Below are 18,392 nucleotides of genomic sequence, written 5' to 3'. Positions count from 1 at the left end.
TGGATATAACTCAAGAACACAGCAGCAAATACTCTTTAAAGGAGACCCTCCCAACTATGGTTTTGACCTGTTATTAGAGTGTCGTGGTTAACCTCATTTGTTAGAGGAATCTGCCGACCACCTCCGATGTCACTCCAAGGGATTAGCCGCGACGTCATGACAAATGATCGACCCCATCGGTTAGAGGGCCATTGCAAAGTTTTGCACAAACTTTACACAAAGTGACCTTGCTGTACTGTTGTGATTTCTGATGAAGCAGAGATGGATTTGAGCAGGGTGGCTTTGTGACGTTCACTGCATTGGAAGCACATCTCCCAGCGTCTGGCTTCTTTTATGCTGTTCTTTTCTGACAGACCTGGGCCAGATCAAGGCAACTTACGAGCCGCTCATCTTTGGGGACTCCAATGCGGAGGAAGACCGTGGCGCGGAGGCAGCCAAAGCGCTAGCCGCAGAGCCACTCACACAGCCAACTGTGCTGCCCGACTACAGGCCCCGGTTGGTGCAAGATGCCTTCCAGCCAGGATCCACACCTTGCCACCTGCAGCACCGATTCATGGTGAGCACCGTAAAATCTCGTGTTCACTTCAGGCTCTGGTGTGCTTATCAAACAATAAAGCTTCATTTGGGGCTTACATTCAGCAAACACGTTATGCATCTTCATGCTTTGATATCTTGGAACTCTTCATGCTACTAGAGGCACCCCTTGTGTTTTCCTGTGATCTGTGGTGGTGAGTTGCACTACTTTACTGGCTTATGCCACACGTGGTCAAACCAATGAAACTCTCAAGCAGCCTCCTTGATGCATGAAGCAGCTTTGTCTTTCCTATAAAACAAGGCTTTTATGTGTGAGCATGCAAGCCCTTCTTCATTCATTTCAGTGCACAGAAGCACCTGCGCGTCTAGGTTCTGGGTCTTGGTGGGTATGGTTATCCTCTTGAAAACTGACACTACGTTTTCTCCATCTGGAATACTGCGATCAGCTGGTGTCACTTGAGTTACTTTGCTGCAACCAAGCCGATCTTGCCGAGGGCTTTGGATGAATCATTTGTAACTATAGACCTCCTGCATGTTTGCAAACAAACGAGGTGGTGCTGCAGTCGCTAGTGGGCTCGCGGTAGGCAAAAGGCCAGGGAGTGGCGTCGCGGAGAGGTGTTAGCGCGGGTTTTCATGGCTTGTAGGCGCGTTTCCAGCTTCTGCGAATCACAGCAATGGTTGATGCTTCCAACTTAGTAATTTCTCGAAGTACACGAGCTCGCGTTGGCCACGTGCGGTGTATTCAGAAAAATAGTTTGCCACTGTGTATTGTATATATGGTCAGTAGTAAACATGTAGAAAGCGTTTTTGTCGTTGATTTATACGCTACATATGCATTGATTAAAATAATTTTTGACACTCTGCACTAGCCGGAATGATTTTACTTCGGGACAGTAGTGAGGGGAAGTGCTGGTGTTGTTTCGGCGGAGGAGACGTGCGCTCACCGTCTGTTGACACACGTGTCGCGCTGTGCGAAAAGTAGGGACAGCGTCGTGTCCCCGATCTCCTCTGTCTCGCTTAAGCGCTGTTTTTAGCCGTATGATCACGCACCAGCCAGGCCGACTTCTCCCTTTGTTAAACTGGTAGATTTGGTGAAAATTTTTGATATCTGGAATTATTTTCTTTCCTAGCCCTGGAGTCTTGCTTCGTGACGAAGAATCATAGCAATATACTCAGTACAAATTATTAAATTATGCTTTCAAGATGTGTGGTCGTCGAAAATTGTGAGGTAATTTCATTGATTTCAGTGCTGCATTTCTTTGACCAAAGCGAAAGCGAAGAGGCCATAAACGAGGGAATAAACTTTAAGCTTCGTTTTCTGACCTCTCAAATTTTGTGCGACTGGCATCACTCACACTTTTGTAATTCCGTAACACATGAAAATAGAATGATTCCATTTGTCGCAAACTATTCCTCAGACGTTGAGGAGCATAATAAATCTCTCAATTTTTTTTTTCCTACATGTGCAGTACTATGTTAGTTATCTTTAGTAAGAAACGTTTTCCTGTAACTATGCATGCATAAGTACTGATCATCTAAAAGAAGAACTAATCGCGTGATCATACAGAACAGGGCTTTGTGTACATGCAGGCATAAATAATTGAATAGAAAGTGCGCAAATTTTTTAAGACCTTTGGGTGACTTGAAGAGGGTGTTAATTATAATTACCCAGAAGTGCACTAGGTATAGCTAAAAATAAAAGGCATTACTGAAACTAGCGTAGCAATTTCATATTTGCACCAAGTTTAGTTGCATATCGCATGCATAAATAACGAAAACACTTTTCATTGCCGCGTTCCCTCTCAATCTCGCCACGTGTCTGTTAGTAGCACGCCTGCTGCTGCTTCTTTCCAAACAAGCTTCGCGATCATGTACTACCTCATGAAACATGACTCATGCATGATGCAATGAAAAAGCATGTGGCGTTTAGCACACTTAAGGTACACTATTCTAAGCACGCCAACACGACCCCGCAAGGTTGGCACAGCTTACCAGACTTCTTTCTACTCGAATTGAATAATTCAGTCGGTCACATTAAGAAACAGTTTCAAGTAAATATCAAATGCCACAAAACGTGCCATCAAAACAAGCTGTGCTATCAACAAAAGAATGCATTCCTTGGGGGCGAGTGAACCTGCCGGCGCCCTGTGCACACCGGCTCAATGTGACAAATACGTGTGCAGCTACATATGCGCTTTTTTTTTCTTGCGCAATTATCAGCCTACTATCCCGATGTTCAGGTGAATGAACGCTGTAACTCGCATGCTATTAAGTACATTGAGTGGCAGTGCCGACCGACTCCCAGACTTCGCGCCAGTTTCCTAATGCGGTATTTAAGTGCGAGAAATCTATCGAGGCTAATTTAAATTTCCTTTTATGCTACTACGCGGATCCAACAGTGACGCAGCTGGTCAATACATGCTGCTTCTGCAGTGCATAGGCGTGATGCAGCTGTTGGTAGCTGCGGCAGCTGCGGTAGGCACAGGCAGGCGGAACCTCTTTTGCTTACCATGCGAAAGTCGCTACTGACATCAGCACCACCGCAACTTCGTGACGTCGCGGGGTGAAGGAGGTCTATAGAACTGTTTGCAGGAGAGCATTTTACAAGTAGCTGGGGCAGTTGTCAATCTGGTGCGGCTAACAAGCTCTCATCTGGACTCAGGTGTGGAACTCCATGGGCATTGTGCGGGCGCACAGCACGGCCGAAGAGAGCAGCATCGATGTGGAGTTCCACAATGCCTCAGTGCACCACTCCATGTACCGGGGCAACCCCCTGGGCCACACCCTGGCGGCACTCAGCGACCAGGCCCTGGTGCTGGCTGGACCCCAGCGCCTGGAGTGCGTCCACTTCGCGTCATGGGACGGCCAGAAGGAGTGGTCCATCGACACGCCCACTGACAGTGTTGAGGTGGGCTCCCGTTGACTGACTGTAGCAGCCTTCCTCTTATAAGTCACGTTTTGCGTCACTCCATCTATATTATTTACCCTTGATTATACATGGTCAAAGATGTGGTTGCGGTTAACTGTGATCATGCTTATTTGCAGCAAGTGCTTCTCACTAGGAGATAAGATAACAACCTGTAAAAATCAGCAGTGCAATTTCTTACAACATTAATGCTCCTGTTGCATGGCAACCTTCATGCATGATTGAGCAGTACCACGGCAATAGTTAAGTCTTTTTGGACAAAAAAACGCAGTATTGCTGCCACTCCTATGGAACATGGAGTAATCGTCACCGAAACTGCTCGTGCAGTGCTGCGTAGCAGTGCCAGCTTGGTCTGGAAAAAGTTAGTGGCCCAACCCACAGAGTTTCTCGATATTACCTAGAGAGAGAGACCTGGTGCCGCTGTCTATGGGGGCATGTATCTTAAAGAGCACTTCATGCATAGTGGGAATGCCGGAAGACGAGGTTTGTTATTTGGCTTGTCTAGTGTTGGGCCAAAAACGCGGACTCTGCCTCGGAATCTTCAGCTGCACCGCGGTGTTCTCCTCTGAGCGCAGATTAAATTATTTCATTAGTGCATTTTTCTCTTCTTCAATAAATTTAACGCAAGTAAAAGTTAGGTGTTTGGCAGATATGAAAACTTTCATAGCATTTTTTCGAGGCTTTCCTCAAGAATAGTTATATTGTTATGGCTGAATCCATGTTTTATGCCCAACCATAGCCAAGCCAAATTCGAAACCTCGTCTTCCCGGCATTTCTGCACCTCTTCATGGTCGATGAAGTGTAGCACCGCCAGCTTTCCCTCAAGTTATTTCAAGAAATTCCATGGCTCAACCTAATGGCTGTCGCAAACCAAGAATGGCATTTCAGGACTGCATTTGGGTTCCTTGTACACAGTGAGGGCCAGCACATATCGGCATCGTTTGACCTCAAAGGCCATTCAAGGGAACAAGGAACACAAATGTTGTTTCTCAACATCTATTGCTCCACGGAGGCTCAGTGACTGCAGAGTTTAATATTTTCAGTTGTCCCATTTCGACAAAACTCTGTGAGAACCATTAAGGGGATCAACAGCTGACCTAAACGTATCACATGATTATGGTGGAAATGTAAATATCTTCCGCATGGTGTAAGAATCAAGCACTACTATAATATTGAAGAAACGAGGATTTATAATTTTAATTGATCATTGAAAATTGTATAAAATGAGCTGATGCAACATCTTGTGGTGAAATCTTGCCATTATCGGTGTATCCCACCACATGACCACATATCTGTAAAATCTCATGTATGTGTTGGTAAATGCGTTGTTTATTTTTCTTTCGGAAGTTTTCGCCATATTTTATTATATTTTGCACTGTCTCAAGTGTGCCCTTCAATAAAAAGCATAGCTCCCTTCACGAGCACAGCCCGCCTCGATAAGGGCTTTGAACATTTGTTGCTACATGGCACCACAGTGTTTCGCATTTCTTGGTTTAAGTGGCAACTACGGTCGACGTAACTCATCGGCGAGGCATATGTCTTAGCGCCGTACCAGATTTAGTGGGTGTGGAAACTCAAACATGCTATGTTGCACTAAAGTCATCTAATTACTGTCTGGCAGCTGTGGTTATATTACTTCTTAGGTGACCACTTTTGCCAGCATGCAGTTGCTGTTGTGCTCTTTGATCATGTTTTTTAGCATCGGGATACATGGAAACGGGCACATGAATTGATCTAAAAATTCTCGGTAAAAATTTTTTCGGCATATCTAACAAAACCGTTGCAAAACTGGGGTCCTGTATTGAACAGTGCAAACACAGTCAGGCACAAGAGACGAGGAAACAGCTGAACACAGCGCCAAAACGTTCTAGCACAAAATTGGGACCCTTTGGACTATGTTTACTGTTTTCTAAATATAAAAAAAATCAGGTCCTGAAAATTTAGTTGTCAGTCTCTTCAACACATGCACTAGCCACCTTCGAGCAGACTGCAGTGGCTTAGTGACAGTGGGGTTCAACTGCAGTGTCCAAGGATGCGGGATCGGATGCTGGTGTGGTAACTGCAATTCGATGAAGGCGAAGAGCCAGTGTGATGTCAGTGCATATTAAAAAAACCTCGAGTGGTTGAAATTAATCCGGAACCCTTCCACTAGAGATGTTAAACCCCATATACCAAGACCAGTATATGCCAAGAGTTCTAAGGGGAGCTGTGTGTGAGTGCAGGTGCTGGCATTAGGCGAGGACTGGGTGGCAGCCTGCTGTGGCTCTGGACTACTGCGCCTCTGGTCGCTAGGTGGCTTCCAGAAGGGCGTCTGGCGTGCTCCAGGGCCTGTTGTATCCCTTGTTGCTTCAGGCCGTTCACTGGCCCTTTTCTTCCACCAGGGGGCCGGTGGGTACTCCGTTTGCTCGGAACTTTCACGGGTCTGGGCGTTGGAGACCGCTGTGGACAACCACTGCTTTCTTACTGCCACATGACTGCAGCCACCTTTTTTTTTTTTTTGCAGTGTTGTAGTTGTGTTTCTGTCAACAATGCATGGATCTTAGCAAATTTTTTGGAGGGCCACACATTTTACCCTGAGGCCCGAAGAGAATTTTGAACCAAGACTGCCTTTTCTTTAGATGTATTTGCACTGCTTTATGGTAATTAGGTAACAGTTTCCGGGTCTGCTTGTGTCATAAAGACTGGCAACAAAATTTATTACAGTACCTCGGCACTTTTTGACAGAAAGGCGGCTTCATTTCCTGAATGCATGTCTTGAAAACGGTACTGTATATAATGCTTGCCTGGCTTCTTAACGGGACACTGAGGTCAAATTGAAGCTGACCTGTATCGATAGATTATGGCGTTCTAACGACAGGGATGCCACCTGCACTGCGAACAGAGCTTTTCGAAGCTAGAAAAGGCCATAAATTCAAATATAGGTGTCGCCATGTACAGCTGGTTTTGTAAACGGCAATGCATCAACACAGGTGTTGATCCAAGAGGCCAAGCTAGACAGCCATTCACTTCAAAACGATGATCACGGAGTCCTTTTTGGTGTAGACGTCACAAGTTTGATTCGAGCAGCGGGAGAGACATCAGCATACCCAGAAAGATCCATAGAATCAATTCTTAATAAGAACAATAATCAGATAAAGGTTATTGTTTGTCTATTTGAATGCATGTATTGAAAACGGCCTTATCTTTATCTTCTTGACATGCCGTACCCCTCACTTATGCTCCCGTCTATGAGCCACTTTTTTTTTCATAATGAAAGGATTTAACGTGGAACTGTCAATCGTATGGATTGTAGAGAAGTTGTTCCAGGTGTTCCTTCTCCAAAGGCCTTCCCAGCTTGCCATGATGACTGATTGTGTTACACAGCAGGCTTAAAAAATTAGTTTTGAATGAAAATGATAAGCCATCTCCTTCCTGCTTAACCAGAATATCACAGGATGCCACGTGAGAAAAATAAGCAGTCAGGACAAAAATAAAAATTGTCACCACTGCCATATTCTTTGCCCCAGAAATGGTGGCCCAGCCACAGCTCTTTTTTTGGTCAGTTCCATTTTGATACTTCCGGATCTTCCGCTACATCCTGTGCTTTGAAGTGGGCGAGTCCTGAGTGGTGGCATGGTTCATGCGTGCTCAGGTGTCACAGCGGAGCGTCAAGCACTGGCTGTGCTGCGGTACACAGTGGGTGGTGCCACCAGGGATCCCGAGGCCCCGATACCTGTACCTTTGGGCGAGAGGCAGCGCCTTGCCTGGGCAGGGTGAGTGTCACACGTACATGACGACCTTGTACTACTACCTCCTTTTTGTTTATATTGCTTTTTGTTTACTGGGAGCCTGATCAAGGCTACATTATCACTAACATTGAATCTTTTCAGAGCCGTGCTGTTTATTTCATAATTTCAGACTACTCGCGTTTCACATGTGTCTCAGCATTAAAGAGTCGTGCCAAACTGGAATACTTATCGCATCGCCAGGAATTTACTCATTTAACACTTTTGCATAAACTTTATCACCATCCATCTCTTTGTGACAATTTGTTTCAGTCACCTTATGACGTGATCATTCTTTCAGAAGTTAAATGCTTACAGTGACATTCATCGTCTTGCACCAAACTTATTCATTCCTCATACTATCATTGAGTTTGATAGTATGCAGTCGGACATCACTAGAAAAACTGGCATAAAAAAAAATTCCAAGGTCTCATTCAATGCGATGGCAATGTGTTGCGATTAATTTTTTCTCTCCTTTTTTCCTTTTGTGTTATGCCTTCTGTTCTAATTATTCTTTTTATTGTTGCACTTCTTAAAGTGTAACTTGTTTAGTAAACATTTGTATCCCCCTCCTCCCAATGTAATACCCTCCCGGTGAGGGCCATTATGAGTAACGTGAATAACTAAACTAAATACTCTGTGTGACTTTGGGCCAACTAATTAAAAGGCTATTCTTGACAATTAGAAGGGAAGAACTAATTATAAAAATTTTACTTAGATCTGTGATATAAGTACATGCTATGAGCCTGGCATTCGAGCCAGTGCCCTTGGCCTACCTTCATTATTTCTTTTCGCTTGTTTATACGCTCACCTTTCTTCTTCTTTTCATGTCCTTATCATGCTGAACTCTTGTGTGTCATGCACAACTAAAATAACATGTCATCATAAGCAAATGTCTTTGCCTGCGAACAAAGGAGGTCATATTTATGGGTGCACCGTAAACGAATTCTGAAGAGGATGCAGTCGGAGCTGCAACACTGCGCCTTGTAATCGACCTAGCATAAGGGATTCGCCGCATGTTCTGCACTGACAGTGGTGTGCAAGGTGTACAGAAAATGTTGTGATCGCTTCCAGCTAACCAGTGCAATGCCGAGAGAAGAAATGAAAAACCAAAAGAGATGCAAGGATAGTCTTTGCACTTGTTTAACAAAGCAGTTCGTCTGCAAGAACATTCCATCATACGCATAGTAGCCATAGCTTTGTTTAGAAAAGAATGCACAGCACGAAAAACACAGCTTGCGTCCCTGCTCTTCCAGAGCTCTTAGAGTAGGGGCAAGCACATCTGGCAGCGGCATGGATGTGTGGCTCTGGGTTGTCATCACTGGCTTTGCTCCTCATGTGCTGGGTCTCCCATCTGTGCAGGTTCACAGATGAAGGCTCTCTCTGCTATGTGGATTCTGATGGTGCCGTCTGCGTCTATGGCTCTTCTTGTGGCTGGGTTCCTGTCTGCAACACACGGGACCACGTATGTGCCTTTGCTGGCTGTCTTGTCCCATTCCTTGGGGATCACTGTGCATGCTGATTCTGTGAACGTGCATGCAGCTCCAGGTAAAGATTGCCTCTACAAAAAGGACCAAGTGGTAACAGACTGGCTAGATTGTGTCTAAAGTTTGCCTGGTTACTAAGGGAACACAGTGGGAATTACCAGAAATGGTTGTGATGAGCTTGCCTTGGTTAAAAATGTAGTTATATAAACAAATAAGGAAACTACGATTGCAGTAAAATCTGGCGAGAATTGAGGAAGCCGAAATGAATTATGAAATATGCAGCGCATACATCTTATTTACCATGTCAGCTGTTATATAACGAATTTTTGGGCTGTTCGCTTTGCGGGCAATTGGTATTGTGAAAACGCAGATGTGCAGATGAGGATGAGTCTGGAAAAGGGAGGAAGACTTGGGAGGAATGGCTCATAAACTAACAGTTTGGGACCCGCTGAAAGTTGCCGCATTTGCGCATTGCCTTTTTTCCAATCTCACTGAAATTGTTTGTTCTTTGGTGCGGAGTTTTTATTTCTTTGTTCGACAAGCTCACAGAATTTGTTGTTCCCGGTCTCCTGCTGCAGGTGAAGAGCTTGTCGGATCACTACTTTGTGCTGGGCGTGAGTGAGACGCGGCAGCAAGTACGGTGAGGCTCTGTCACGAATGCACTGGCTGTCATGGACTAAGCGGCGTGTCCTTGCAGGGCCCTGCTCTGCAAGGGATCACGGTACCCGGCCACCCTGCCGCGACCTGTCATGGTCATGCTGGACTTCAGCCTCCCGTTCCTGGGCATGGACTCGGAGAAGGGCCGTCTTGAGGTGCTCCTTTATGTTTGACATTTCCTTTGTTTTTACTGCATTGGCAGTGTAGTCCCCTGTCGGAAGCTTCCACTCTCGAGTACTTCTAGTGGATCGGAGTGGATCTGAGCACCCCCCAGTGGGTAGGCAAATGTACTTCCATCTATAAAATTGCGGCTTCCGCTTATGAGCCTCCGCCCACCCCAACTCCCCAGAAAGCTTCCATCTCCACCCTCATCCACCCGCAACCACCCGTATCCACTCTCCAGAAGGCCATTCAGCAGTGGAACGAAAAAGCGATTACTAAATCAAGTGCACAATATCAAAGCAGAAATGTAAAACCAATAATGCTAGCACACATATGTCGCATCAGACCGTATGATTTCCTGCACATTTTTTAGAGCACAGCGTGTGCAATATTTGCTTTGTTCTCTCAGGGCTACCAAATGGTTTTCATGCAAAAGAGCGCTATTCTACAGACAAGGTTGCTCGCAGCTGCTGTTAATGTTCCTGTGTTACAAGCCTTGCATGCATCTGGCTCTCATCATTACTTATTCTGTTATTTTAATACAAGAAAATAAATAATAATGAGATTATGACTGAACGTGATTGGGGAAAACTGCTTTTTTTTTTAGCAGTATGACAGTCCCCAATTACTGTCAATACCCATAACAGCACCACTTGTGCTGCCATGTAGTATACTGCGCATGTCAGACCTTCCTTTGGGCAGTAGTAGTAGTAAGTGTTTTTTTATTAAAATAATAATAAAAAGGAAGGAAAAGATATTTGCTAGCCCCGGCATCTGCCGTTGATACTGGAGCACCTGAGCTGGGGCACGGGAGATAAAGGATAGCAGGCAGAATGGAGGAATGAAATGAAAGAGGTGAGGGGACGGGAAGCTGTGTGTGGTTTTGGTAGTGTGAAGGAATGCCTGTTTGTGCTTGAAGATGAGCAGCAGCAGATGGAGACGGTCATTGATGTGCGTGTGCATCCCCTCACGCTTGGCAGGAGGAACTGAGGCGTGCCTGGTGCCTCGAGGACATCCTGCAGAAGCTGGCTGACGATCCAGAAGCAGAGGAGGACCACCAGCTTGTGGACGTTCGAAACCGGAGGCAGCTCCTGCTGCTCAAACTGTTCGCAGTATGTGTTCTACACTCTGCTGTCACTCGTGCCCCATCTTGCCTTGAAGCGTTCATATGTTGATTCAATTGTTTCTAGAGAATTAATTCAGTGCTACCTTTTTTTAACAAACACGCCGGCACGCATGACAAGATGGACGCCGACTCCAACTGCATGTTACAAGCTCAGAACAAACTGCTGTTGCCAGTTTGAGTGTTTTGGCAGTTTCATTTCATTTATTGTTCCTTCAAAGGCACGAGAGGGCATTACAGTGAGGGGAAAGTGCAGTGCTAGCGTGTCTAGCGACTGGTAATTTTTACTGTAAAGACAATGAGTGTCTCTTCGATGTACCAAGCATGTCGGATCTGGGAGTTCGCTGGGAAGCCTGGGTCTTCCTGTATGCGTTGCTCGTGCTTGTGCTTCATGCCCGTACGCAGTCCCGAGCTACTCGGTGATGGTTCCGAACTTGGTAAATCAAAGAGACCGTCAAACAGCGTAAGCATGTATATTGTATACCTGCAACACTGAAGATGTCACACTGGCTAGGGTCACTGTCTATCCAAGAATGCAGTCTCACAAGTCATCAGTACAGCAGGGTTATATATATTCTTTATCTATCGGAGTAAGCCTCCACTTGAAAATTAGCACTTGTGCTCTCTTCCCTTGCTCATGTCGCCAATGTTCTCGTACTGTGAACATCGGACCTGCAGCTGGGCAGCTGCGGTTGATGGAGCCAGTGAAATGTGTTTAGCTGACTGCTCGTACTCCGAAACATTTGAGCTTCCATTTTGGTTTTGGTGTCTGGTGTGGTGCCTAACCAACTGTGTGGTGTGCCTGCTGCAGCTGGCAGCCAAGGCGGAACGGGAGGTGCGCGCGCTGGACGTGGCACGCCTCATGGACTCCGAGCGGCTGATCCAGGGGGCGGTCGAGTATGCCTCCAAGAGCCGTCGGCTGGCCCTGGCTCAGCGCGTCGAGCGCCTTATGATGGAGCGTGAACCATTCCTACAGGAACCCACTGTTGCCCGGTAAATCTTTGCAGCATCAGCTCCTTTGTGAACTTTGTGCGGTCACATTACGCATAATGCAGGGGTGCGCGAATAGGGGTTCTTTTGTTCAAATTTTTTTCACATAATTTCAAAGCAAATATTTGGAATACTTCTGGTGCACCAAAAGGCTTGAATGGATCAGTAAGCAATTTCCAAATCATGTATATTTCTAACACACAAGGCCATTACATGAAAAAGAAGAGAAAGTGCATTTAAGCGTTGTCACACTCATTGATGCTGTGATGACTTCTTACAAAAATTGCCGTCGGATATTTGGGGAGTCAACCTACATGTGGTGTCGACATGTTTGTGAAGTGTGAGGCCTATTCATGGGACCTCTGACTGCTGCTCTTAAGGATCATTGCACAGCTGTTCCTTTTCGGCGGTGACATCATGGACACCTGCTAGGCATACGCACCGGGAGTCCAGGACCACCCTGCGTCTGGCGTCAAAAGGGGGCACCCATTTCCATGTGTGTCGTGCCATTGCACTTTATTAGGATATTTTATGCGGAGAAAAGTGGCTACGGAGCTGCAGTCAGCTCACACTCATCCCTTGGAAGTAAACGAAGCCGCGTCCCCTCCAGTATGCTCGCCACTGGCCTGGCTTCGGCACATGTGCACCATGGGTAAAGCGGGCACAGACACCTGGAAGGTAAAAATCTTAGCGCCGTGCTTGCACATGCACAGACTGGCTCCACCATACACATAGGTGCACAGTCACGTGGCACGTACGCTAACAGATGTCCACGGAGTGTGGGCTTTGGCGACATGCACGTCATGGTGCCATCCTGGACGAGGTATGTTGAACTGAAACCACAAAAAACAGACATTCCAGAAGCATTATTCGCTCGAGATGAATACGTCAAGATCTTGAATACCGAATATTCGGATAAAATCAAATACTTCACTATATGACTTCGAATATTCGTGCACCCCTACTAATAGGAAATAATCAGACAAGCTGTCCCAGTTAGAGGCATCCTAGTAGTTAGAGACACCTCAGTAGTGCTCGTCCATGTCTGTCTCCCTGTGTCCGTGTCAAATTTGAGCGCTTCTGGAATGACGTGCGTGCACTAACTAGCCCGATCCACCACCCTTGTGGACTGTAGCGGAGGCACGTTGAACAATTGAGCTGTCACATTTATGCTTGTCTTGACAGACCTGCTAGGTTCAAAGGTATGGTTGCAGCAAAATGATGATGATCTCAAAGCTTACTTACTTTTAGCTCTGTGTTCTAATGATTGGCGTGGGCACGCTGAAAATTGCTGCTTGGCTGAGAATGTGTTTTGACGAAAAAATTGCTAGCTCTTTTCACTCAAGCGCTGGTATTTCGAAGCAGTGAAAAATTGCAAAACATTAGGTAAGCTCAGAGCAGTATTCTGAAATGCTGTTTGGAATAAGGTATGCTTGAGATTGGTAACACATCTGGTAACACAGTGGGCTTGGTGACACCGGTTACAGAAGGATGCTGATCCCGATTCTTTTTGCCCAGATCGCCTGCCGGGCGAACTTCGCCGTGGGATCAACGGACCCTCCGTTCGAAAGGACTCTTGAAGAGCATGCGCCGACTGACCTGGTCATCATGCCATCGCCACGGCTGACCCAAGAAACAACGCCCTACGTGCATCAAGCCTGTCAGCGTATCAGCTCGGTGACATCATCGGATAGCGACCACTTCAGGCATAAATACTGGACGCTCTTGCAGGATTCCTTCAGTGGGCTTGGTGACACCGGTTACAGAAGGATGCTGATCCCGATTCTTTTTGCCCAGATCGCCTGCCGGGCGAACTTCGCCGTGGGATCAACGGACCCTCCGTTCGAAAGGACTCCTGAAGAGCATGCGCCGACTGACCTGGTCATCATGCCATCGCCACGGCTGTCCCAAGAAACAACGCCCTACGTGCATCAAGCCTGTCAGCGTATCAGCTCGGTGACATCATCGGATAGCGACCACTTCAGGCATAAATACTGGACGCTCTTGCAAGATTCCTTCAGTGGGCTTGGTGACACCGGTTACAGAAGGATGCTGATCCCGATTCTTTTTGCCCAGGTTGGTGACAAGTATCTAACTTCTTCTATTAGAGATGATACAGTCATATTGACGGTGTTGCCAAGCCCACGGTGTTTGTTTGGTCTATTATGTGACTGTTTACATGTGATCAGGTTATTGCTACTAACATCCGGAGACATAGAGCTAAATCCTGGTCCTACTTCTGATTCAGAGTCTGAGACACAGTTAAACAACCAATTACTTAAGAAAATTTTGAAAGAGCAAACAAAGACTAATAAGACTCTGGCTTCGCTGACTAGTAATCTGAAACAGGTAGAATCGACAGTCAAGAATATTCAAACCAGGATTACCAAAATTGAGAAAGAACTGTGCCGAATTGAGAATTGTGAGCAAAGGTTGCAGAAAGTGGACGAAGCTTGCAATAACACGAACAAACTAGTTCTTGAGTTAACCAAAAAGGTAGATGATCTCGAAAACAGAAGTCGTCGCAACAATATCGTAATATATGGAGTAAAGGAAGATCCAGAGGAGGACTCAGTAGAACTGGAGCGGAAAGTTAACGAAGAAATTTTTAAAAAGATTCTAGGTGTTGAAGTAAACTCAATAGAGCGTATTCACCGAATTGGCCTAAAACATGCACAGCGACATCGTCCGATCATTTTGAGGTTTTTTAACTACGTAGACAAAACAAAGGTTATGTCTTCCTGCTTCAAATTAAAGGACACAAAAGTAGCTATATCGGAAGATTTTTCAAAAAACATTCGGGATATTCGTGCAAAATTATGGCGTTCAGCGGCTGAAGAAAAGAACAATGGTTCTAAGGTTTCCCTTCGTTTCGATAAGCTCAAAGTTGATGACAGGCTGTACGTATGGGACGCAACGCGCAATCGCAGAATAGAGTTGTCCAAATCATCTGCGCCTGCCCAACCCGAAACTTCCTCTCATCGACCCACACGTGCGAACACGCGTAAGCTAGATAACAAATGACGGGAATCCAAGACGCTACGGCTTGTTTCCTTGAACGCACGCAGTGTACTGAATAAGATCCAGAGCCTTGAAGATATAATTCTGACCTATCAACCACACGTCCTAGTGGTAACTGAAACCTGGCTGCATTCCGATGTGCAAAATTCAGAAATAATGCCTCCTTTGTATACGCTTATCCGTAAGGACAGAGGATCAAGGGGTGGCGGAGTTGCAATTGCAATAAAGAATAACATTAAATTCACACGCTTAAACGGCATCAGTGATCATGAAAGCATATGGTGCAAAATAAAGTTTTTTGGAAAAACTATATTACTAGGAGGGGTCTATCGGCCTCCGAATGCTCCTCAGGAATACTTAGATTCCTTATATGATTATTTGCTGCAAAATACAAATTCGCGTTCCAACATCCTTATAACAGGAGATTTTAACCTTCCAGGAATTAACTGGTGCAGCCTTTCACATGACGGCAAAGATTCCAAAAATGCTGAGTCATTACTACTAACTGCATTTACGTTTTCGTTAACCCAGTTGGTTTTGGATGCTACAAGAATTTCCAGCTCTGCTGTACTTGACCTTGCGTTTGCAAGTAGCTCGCTTCCAGACTGCTCAGTCAGTGTCAAGGACGGTATATCTGATCATCAGTTACTTGTTCTTGAGTGTCCTATTTCGGGCTTGCGATCGTATGTTAAACCTTCTGACACATTTGTAAGAGACTATACGCATGCTGATGATGACGGAATTATTAGTTGTATGGAATCTTTATTCCCTTCCTTTAATGAGACAAATGACGTTAATGTGCTGTGGACAAAGTTTAAAGACATAGTCATGCACTGTGAAAGCACCTACGTGCCTTTGAAGAAAAAGCGCATCAACAGGGAGTACCCGTGGATGGATCGTAATCTGATACATCAGAAACGCAAAATAAAACGCTCTCGAAAACGGGGGTGACAGGAAACAACTTGCAAGTCTAGTACGCACTTTCAAAGATAAAGTGCGCGCTGCAAGAGATCAGTTCTTTTCTTCCACATTGACTTCTTTCATGTCAGAGCAACCAAGGAAATTCTGGCAATATTTATCTAAAGATAAAAGCGGCATCACAGAGATCAGAACATCTGGCACAGGCATTGACGATCCTTTGACCATTGCTAATGAATTTAACGCCTTTTTTCAATCGGTGTTTACCATAAACGCATCGCACGCGCACTTGCAACCTTACACGCTTCGTAATCCGATGCCCGAAGTAGATTTAAGCAAAAACAGCATCCTTAGTCTTTTACGTAATCTAGACATAAAAAAGTCATCAGGTCCGGACAAAATATCTAATGTTTTCCTTAACAGATACGCAATCTGGGTAGCAGAGTACTTATATGTAATATATAAAACATCGTTAGAATCCTGTGTGATACCAGATGACTGGCGCCTTGCAAGGATAGTTCCGATTCACAAATCTGGATCCCCTCTAGAACTAAATAATTACAGACCAGTTTCCTTAACATCCACAACTTGTAAACTGCTAGAACATATTTTATTTAAAGCGATTATAACACATTTAGAGAATAACCATTTACTTCATGCAAATCAACATGGATTTAGGGCTGGTTTATCCACAATAACACAGTTAGCTGAGATAACGGATGATTTTATGAATGAGCTGAATATGAGGGGTCAAATCGATGCAGTGTTTCTGGACTTTTCCAAAGCGTTCGATGTAGTTCCGCATGCCGATTTAGTAACTAAACTGCTCTCAATGGGCATTGAACGCAATATCATCCGTTGGATAGAATCTTATTTGTCCTCAAGAAAACAATACGTTGCTGTTAAAGACTGCGTTTCTGGCACACTGAAAGTGCACTCAGGGGTGCCACAGGGGTCAGTTCTCGGTCCCTTGTTGTTCTTAGTTTATATCAATGACATCTATTTATCTGTTCAATCGCCTGTGAAGATCCGGTTGTTTGCGGACGATTGTGTTATTTATACTAGTGTAAATCATCACTCCGACCAAGTAAGACTTAATGACGCGTTGCACTCAATTAGCGTATGGTGTGAAACATGGGGACTGAAGCTAAACACTTTGAAGACGGCAGCTATTACATTTACCAACAAGAAAGAACCCTTAGATTTTGCTTATATTATTAATAATTCTTATATTCATAAAACCCAGCGAGTGAAGTATTTAGGTGTTACACTCACAAGCAATTTAAGTTGGGAACCCCATATAGAAAACGTTTGCAGCAACGCGCTAAAAAAGCTGGCATTTTTGAAACGGAAATTGTGCCGTACTTCATCAACCGTTAAGTTAACAGCATACAAAGCTCTTGTCAGACCAAAATTAGAATATGCGGATTTAATCTGGAGCCCTCATCAAAAATATTTAATCAAGAAAATAGAAAGAGTGCAAAATTTAGCTTTGCGGTTTATATACTACACATACTCGCGTTTTTCAAGCGTGTCCGTTCTTCGCGACAGGGCGAAATTGAAAAAACTAGTTCATCGCAGAATTGTATCTCGCATCAAATTTATATATCAGCTGTACCATGGTCACTACAAAATAGCGCGTGAATGTTATTTACCCGAGCCCCCCATGCGCTCTGCTCGTACAAACCACAACAAAACAATTAAGCAACCATTAAGTAACCTTAACATCCATCAATATTCTCTTTTTCCCCATGCAATTTCACTATGGAATAAATTACCCGAAGAAGTAGTTAACGCTAAAACAATAGAATCGTTCGTTCAGCTTTCAAATAACCTTTTCTTTGACCTCTAAAATTGCCGCAATGAGAGCAGTTTCTTTTGCGTTACGCTTTTTCATTGTTATTTTGTTTACGTATTGCACTGTTGTACGTTCATGTTTATTTCTGTTACGTATAGTGTTACAAAGATGTATGTACATGTTTATTGTGTTCTTAATTGCTAATTGGCAATGGTAATTTACGTTGTTGTATGTACCCACTCCTGCTTGGGCCCGAATAGGGCCTGCAGTATTTGTAAATAAAGTAAATAAATAAATAAAAATCTCACGAAAGGCAATTAGTGGGCAGAAGTGCAGGACACTGCTGAGAGAGCTGGCTGTTGCACCACCTGTAAACATGCTGGCATGCAGGACCAACCACGAGAGGAAAAAAGAAGAACCAGTGCTGAAGCCGAAACCACTGCTGTTCTCCAGGAAGCGGCCGCTTGATGTCGAGCGCCATGAAGGTGCGTACTGCTTAGCTTGAAGATGGACCAGTACATGGTGTGCTAAAGGGTTTTCTTTGTTATGAGCTCTTTGAAACTTATAGAATTCCGTGTGTTATAGGACACGCAAGGGGGCATCAGAACCTGTGTATTACTCATTGTTTAATGAACGTCTGTTGGTTCCTGTAACCTTTACATCGTCCAAGTAGTATGAGCACTGAACAAAAACCCTTTTGTAATGAGTTCAGTGATGTAAATCGTTTTTCTAGTGTGCTGTAGAAATAATCTCCTATTACTGAAAAATGGGCAGCTTGGCTTCTATAGGCTGAAGCACTTAAGGCAGCAAAAGAGCGACTTTCACAAGAGCGTTACTCTACTGTAGTATGTGTTGTGGTTTCATTACTGTTAGGAACAACTGGAACTGTTAACTTTCATTCTTTTGACTCGCTAGTTTCCTCTCTGCCACCTGAGGAACCATCCAAAACACCAGAGCCACCTGTGTCCCGTGGGAACCCATTCAAGGTGACTAAGGTGAGCAATCCTAACAT

General features: G+C 44.8%; 1 protein-coding gene across 1 annotated transcript in view; it reads left to right on the top strand.

Moving 5' to 3' along the window:
- Positions 1-18,392, top strand: part of LOC144132925 (WD repeat and HMG-box DNA-binding protein 1-like) — a 37,108-nt gene that overhangs the window by 13,227 nt on the left and 5,489 nt on the right. The window contains exons 12-22 of the mRNA XM_077665668.1: positions 354-556; positions 3,197-3,442; positions 5,683-5,848; positions 7,092-7,212; positions 8,587-8,689; positions 9,290-9,351; positions 9,409-9,523; positions 10,511-10,642; positions 11,465-11,646; positions 17,771-17,865; positions 18,296-18,375. Coding sequence (XP_077521794.1) covers positions 354-556; positions 3,197-3,442; positions 5,683-5,848; positions 7,092-7,212; positions 8,587-8,689; positions 9,290-9,351; positions 9,409-9,523; positions 10,511-10,642; positions 11,465-11,646; positions 17,771-17,865; positions 18,296-18,375 — 1,505 coding nt within the window. The remainder of the gene's footprint in view (positions 1-353; positions 557-3,196; positions 3,443-5,682; positions 5,849-7,091; positions 7,213-8,586; positions 8,690-9,289; positions 9,352-9,408; positions 9,524-10,510; positions 10,643-11,464; positions 11,647-17,770; positions 17,866-18,295; positions 18,376-18,392) is intronic.

The sequence above is a fragment of the Amblyomma americanum genome, chromosome 5, assembly GCF_052857255.1.
Source record: "Amblyomma americanum isolate KBUSLIRL-KWMA chromosome 5, ASM5285725v1, whole genome shotgun sequence".
NCBI lineage: Eukaryota > Metazoa > Arthropoda > Arachnida > Ixodida > Ixodidae > Amblyomma > Amblyomma americanum.
Note: the sequence above shows the minus strand (reverse complement) of the source record. Positions and strands in the feature narration are given on the sequence as shown.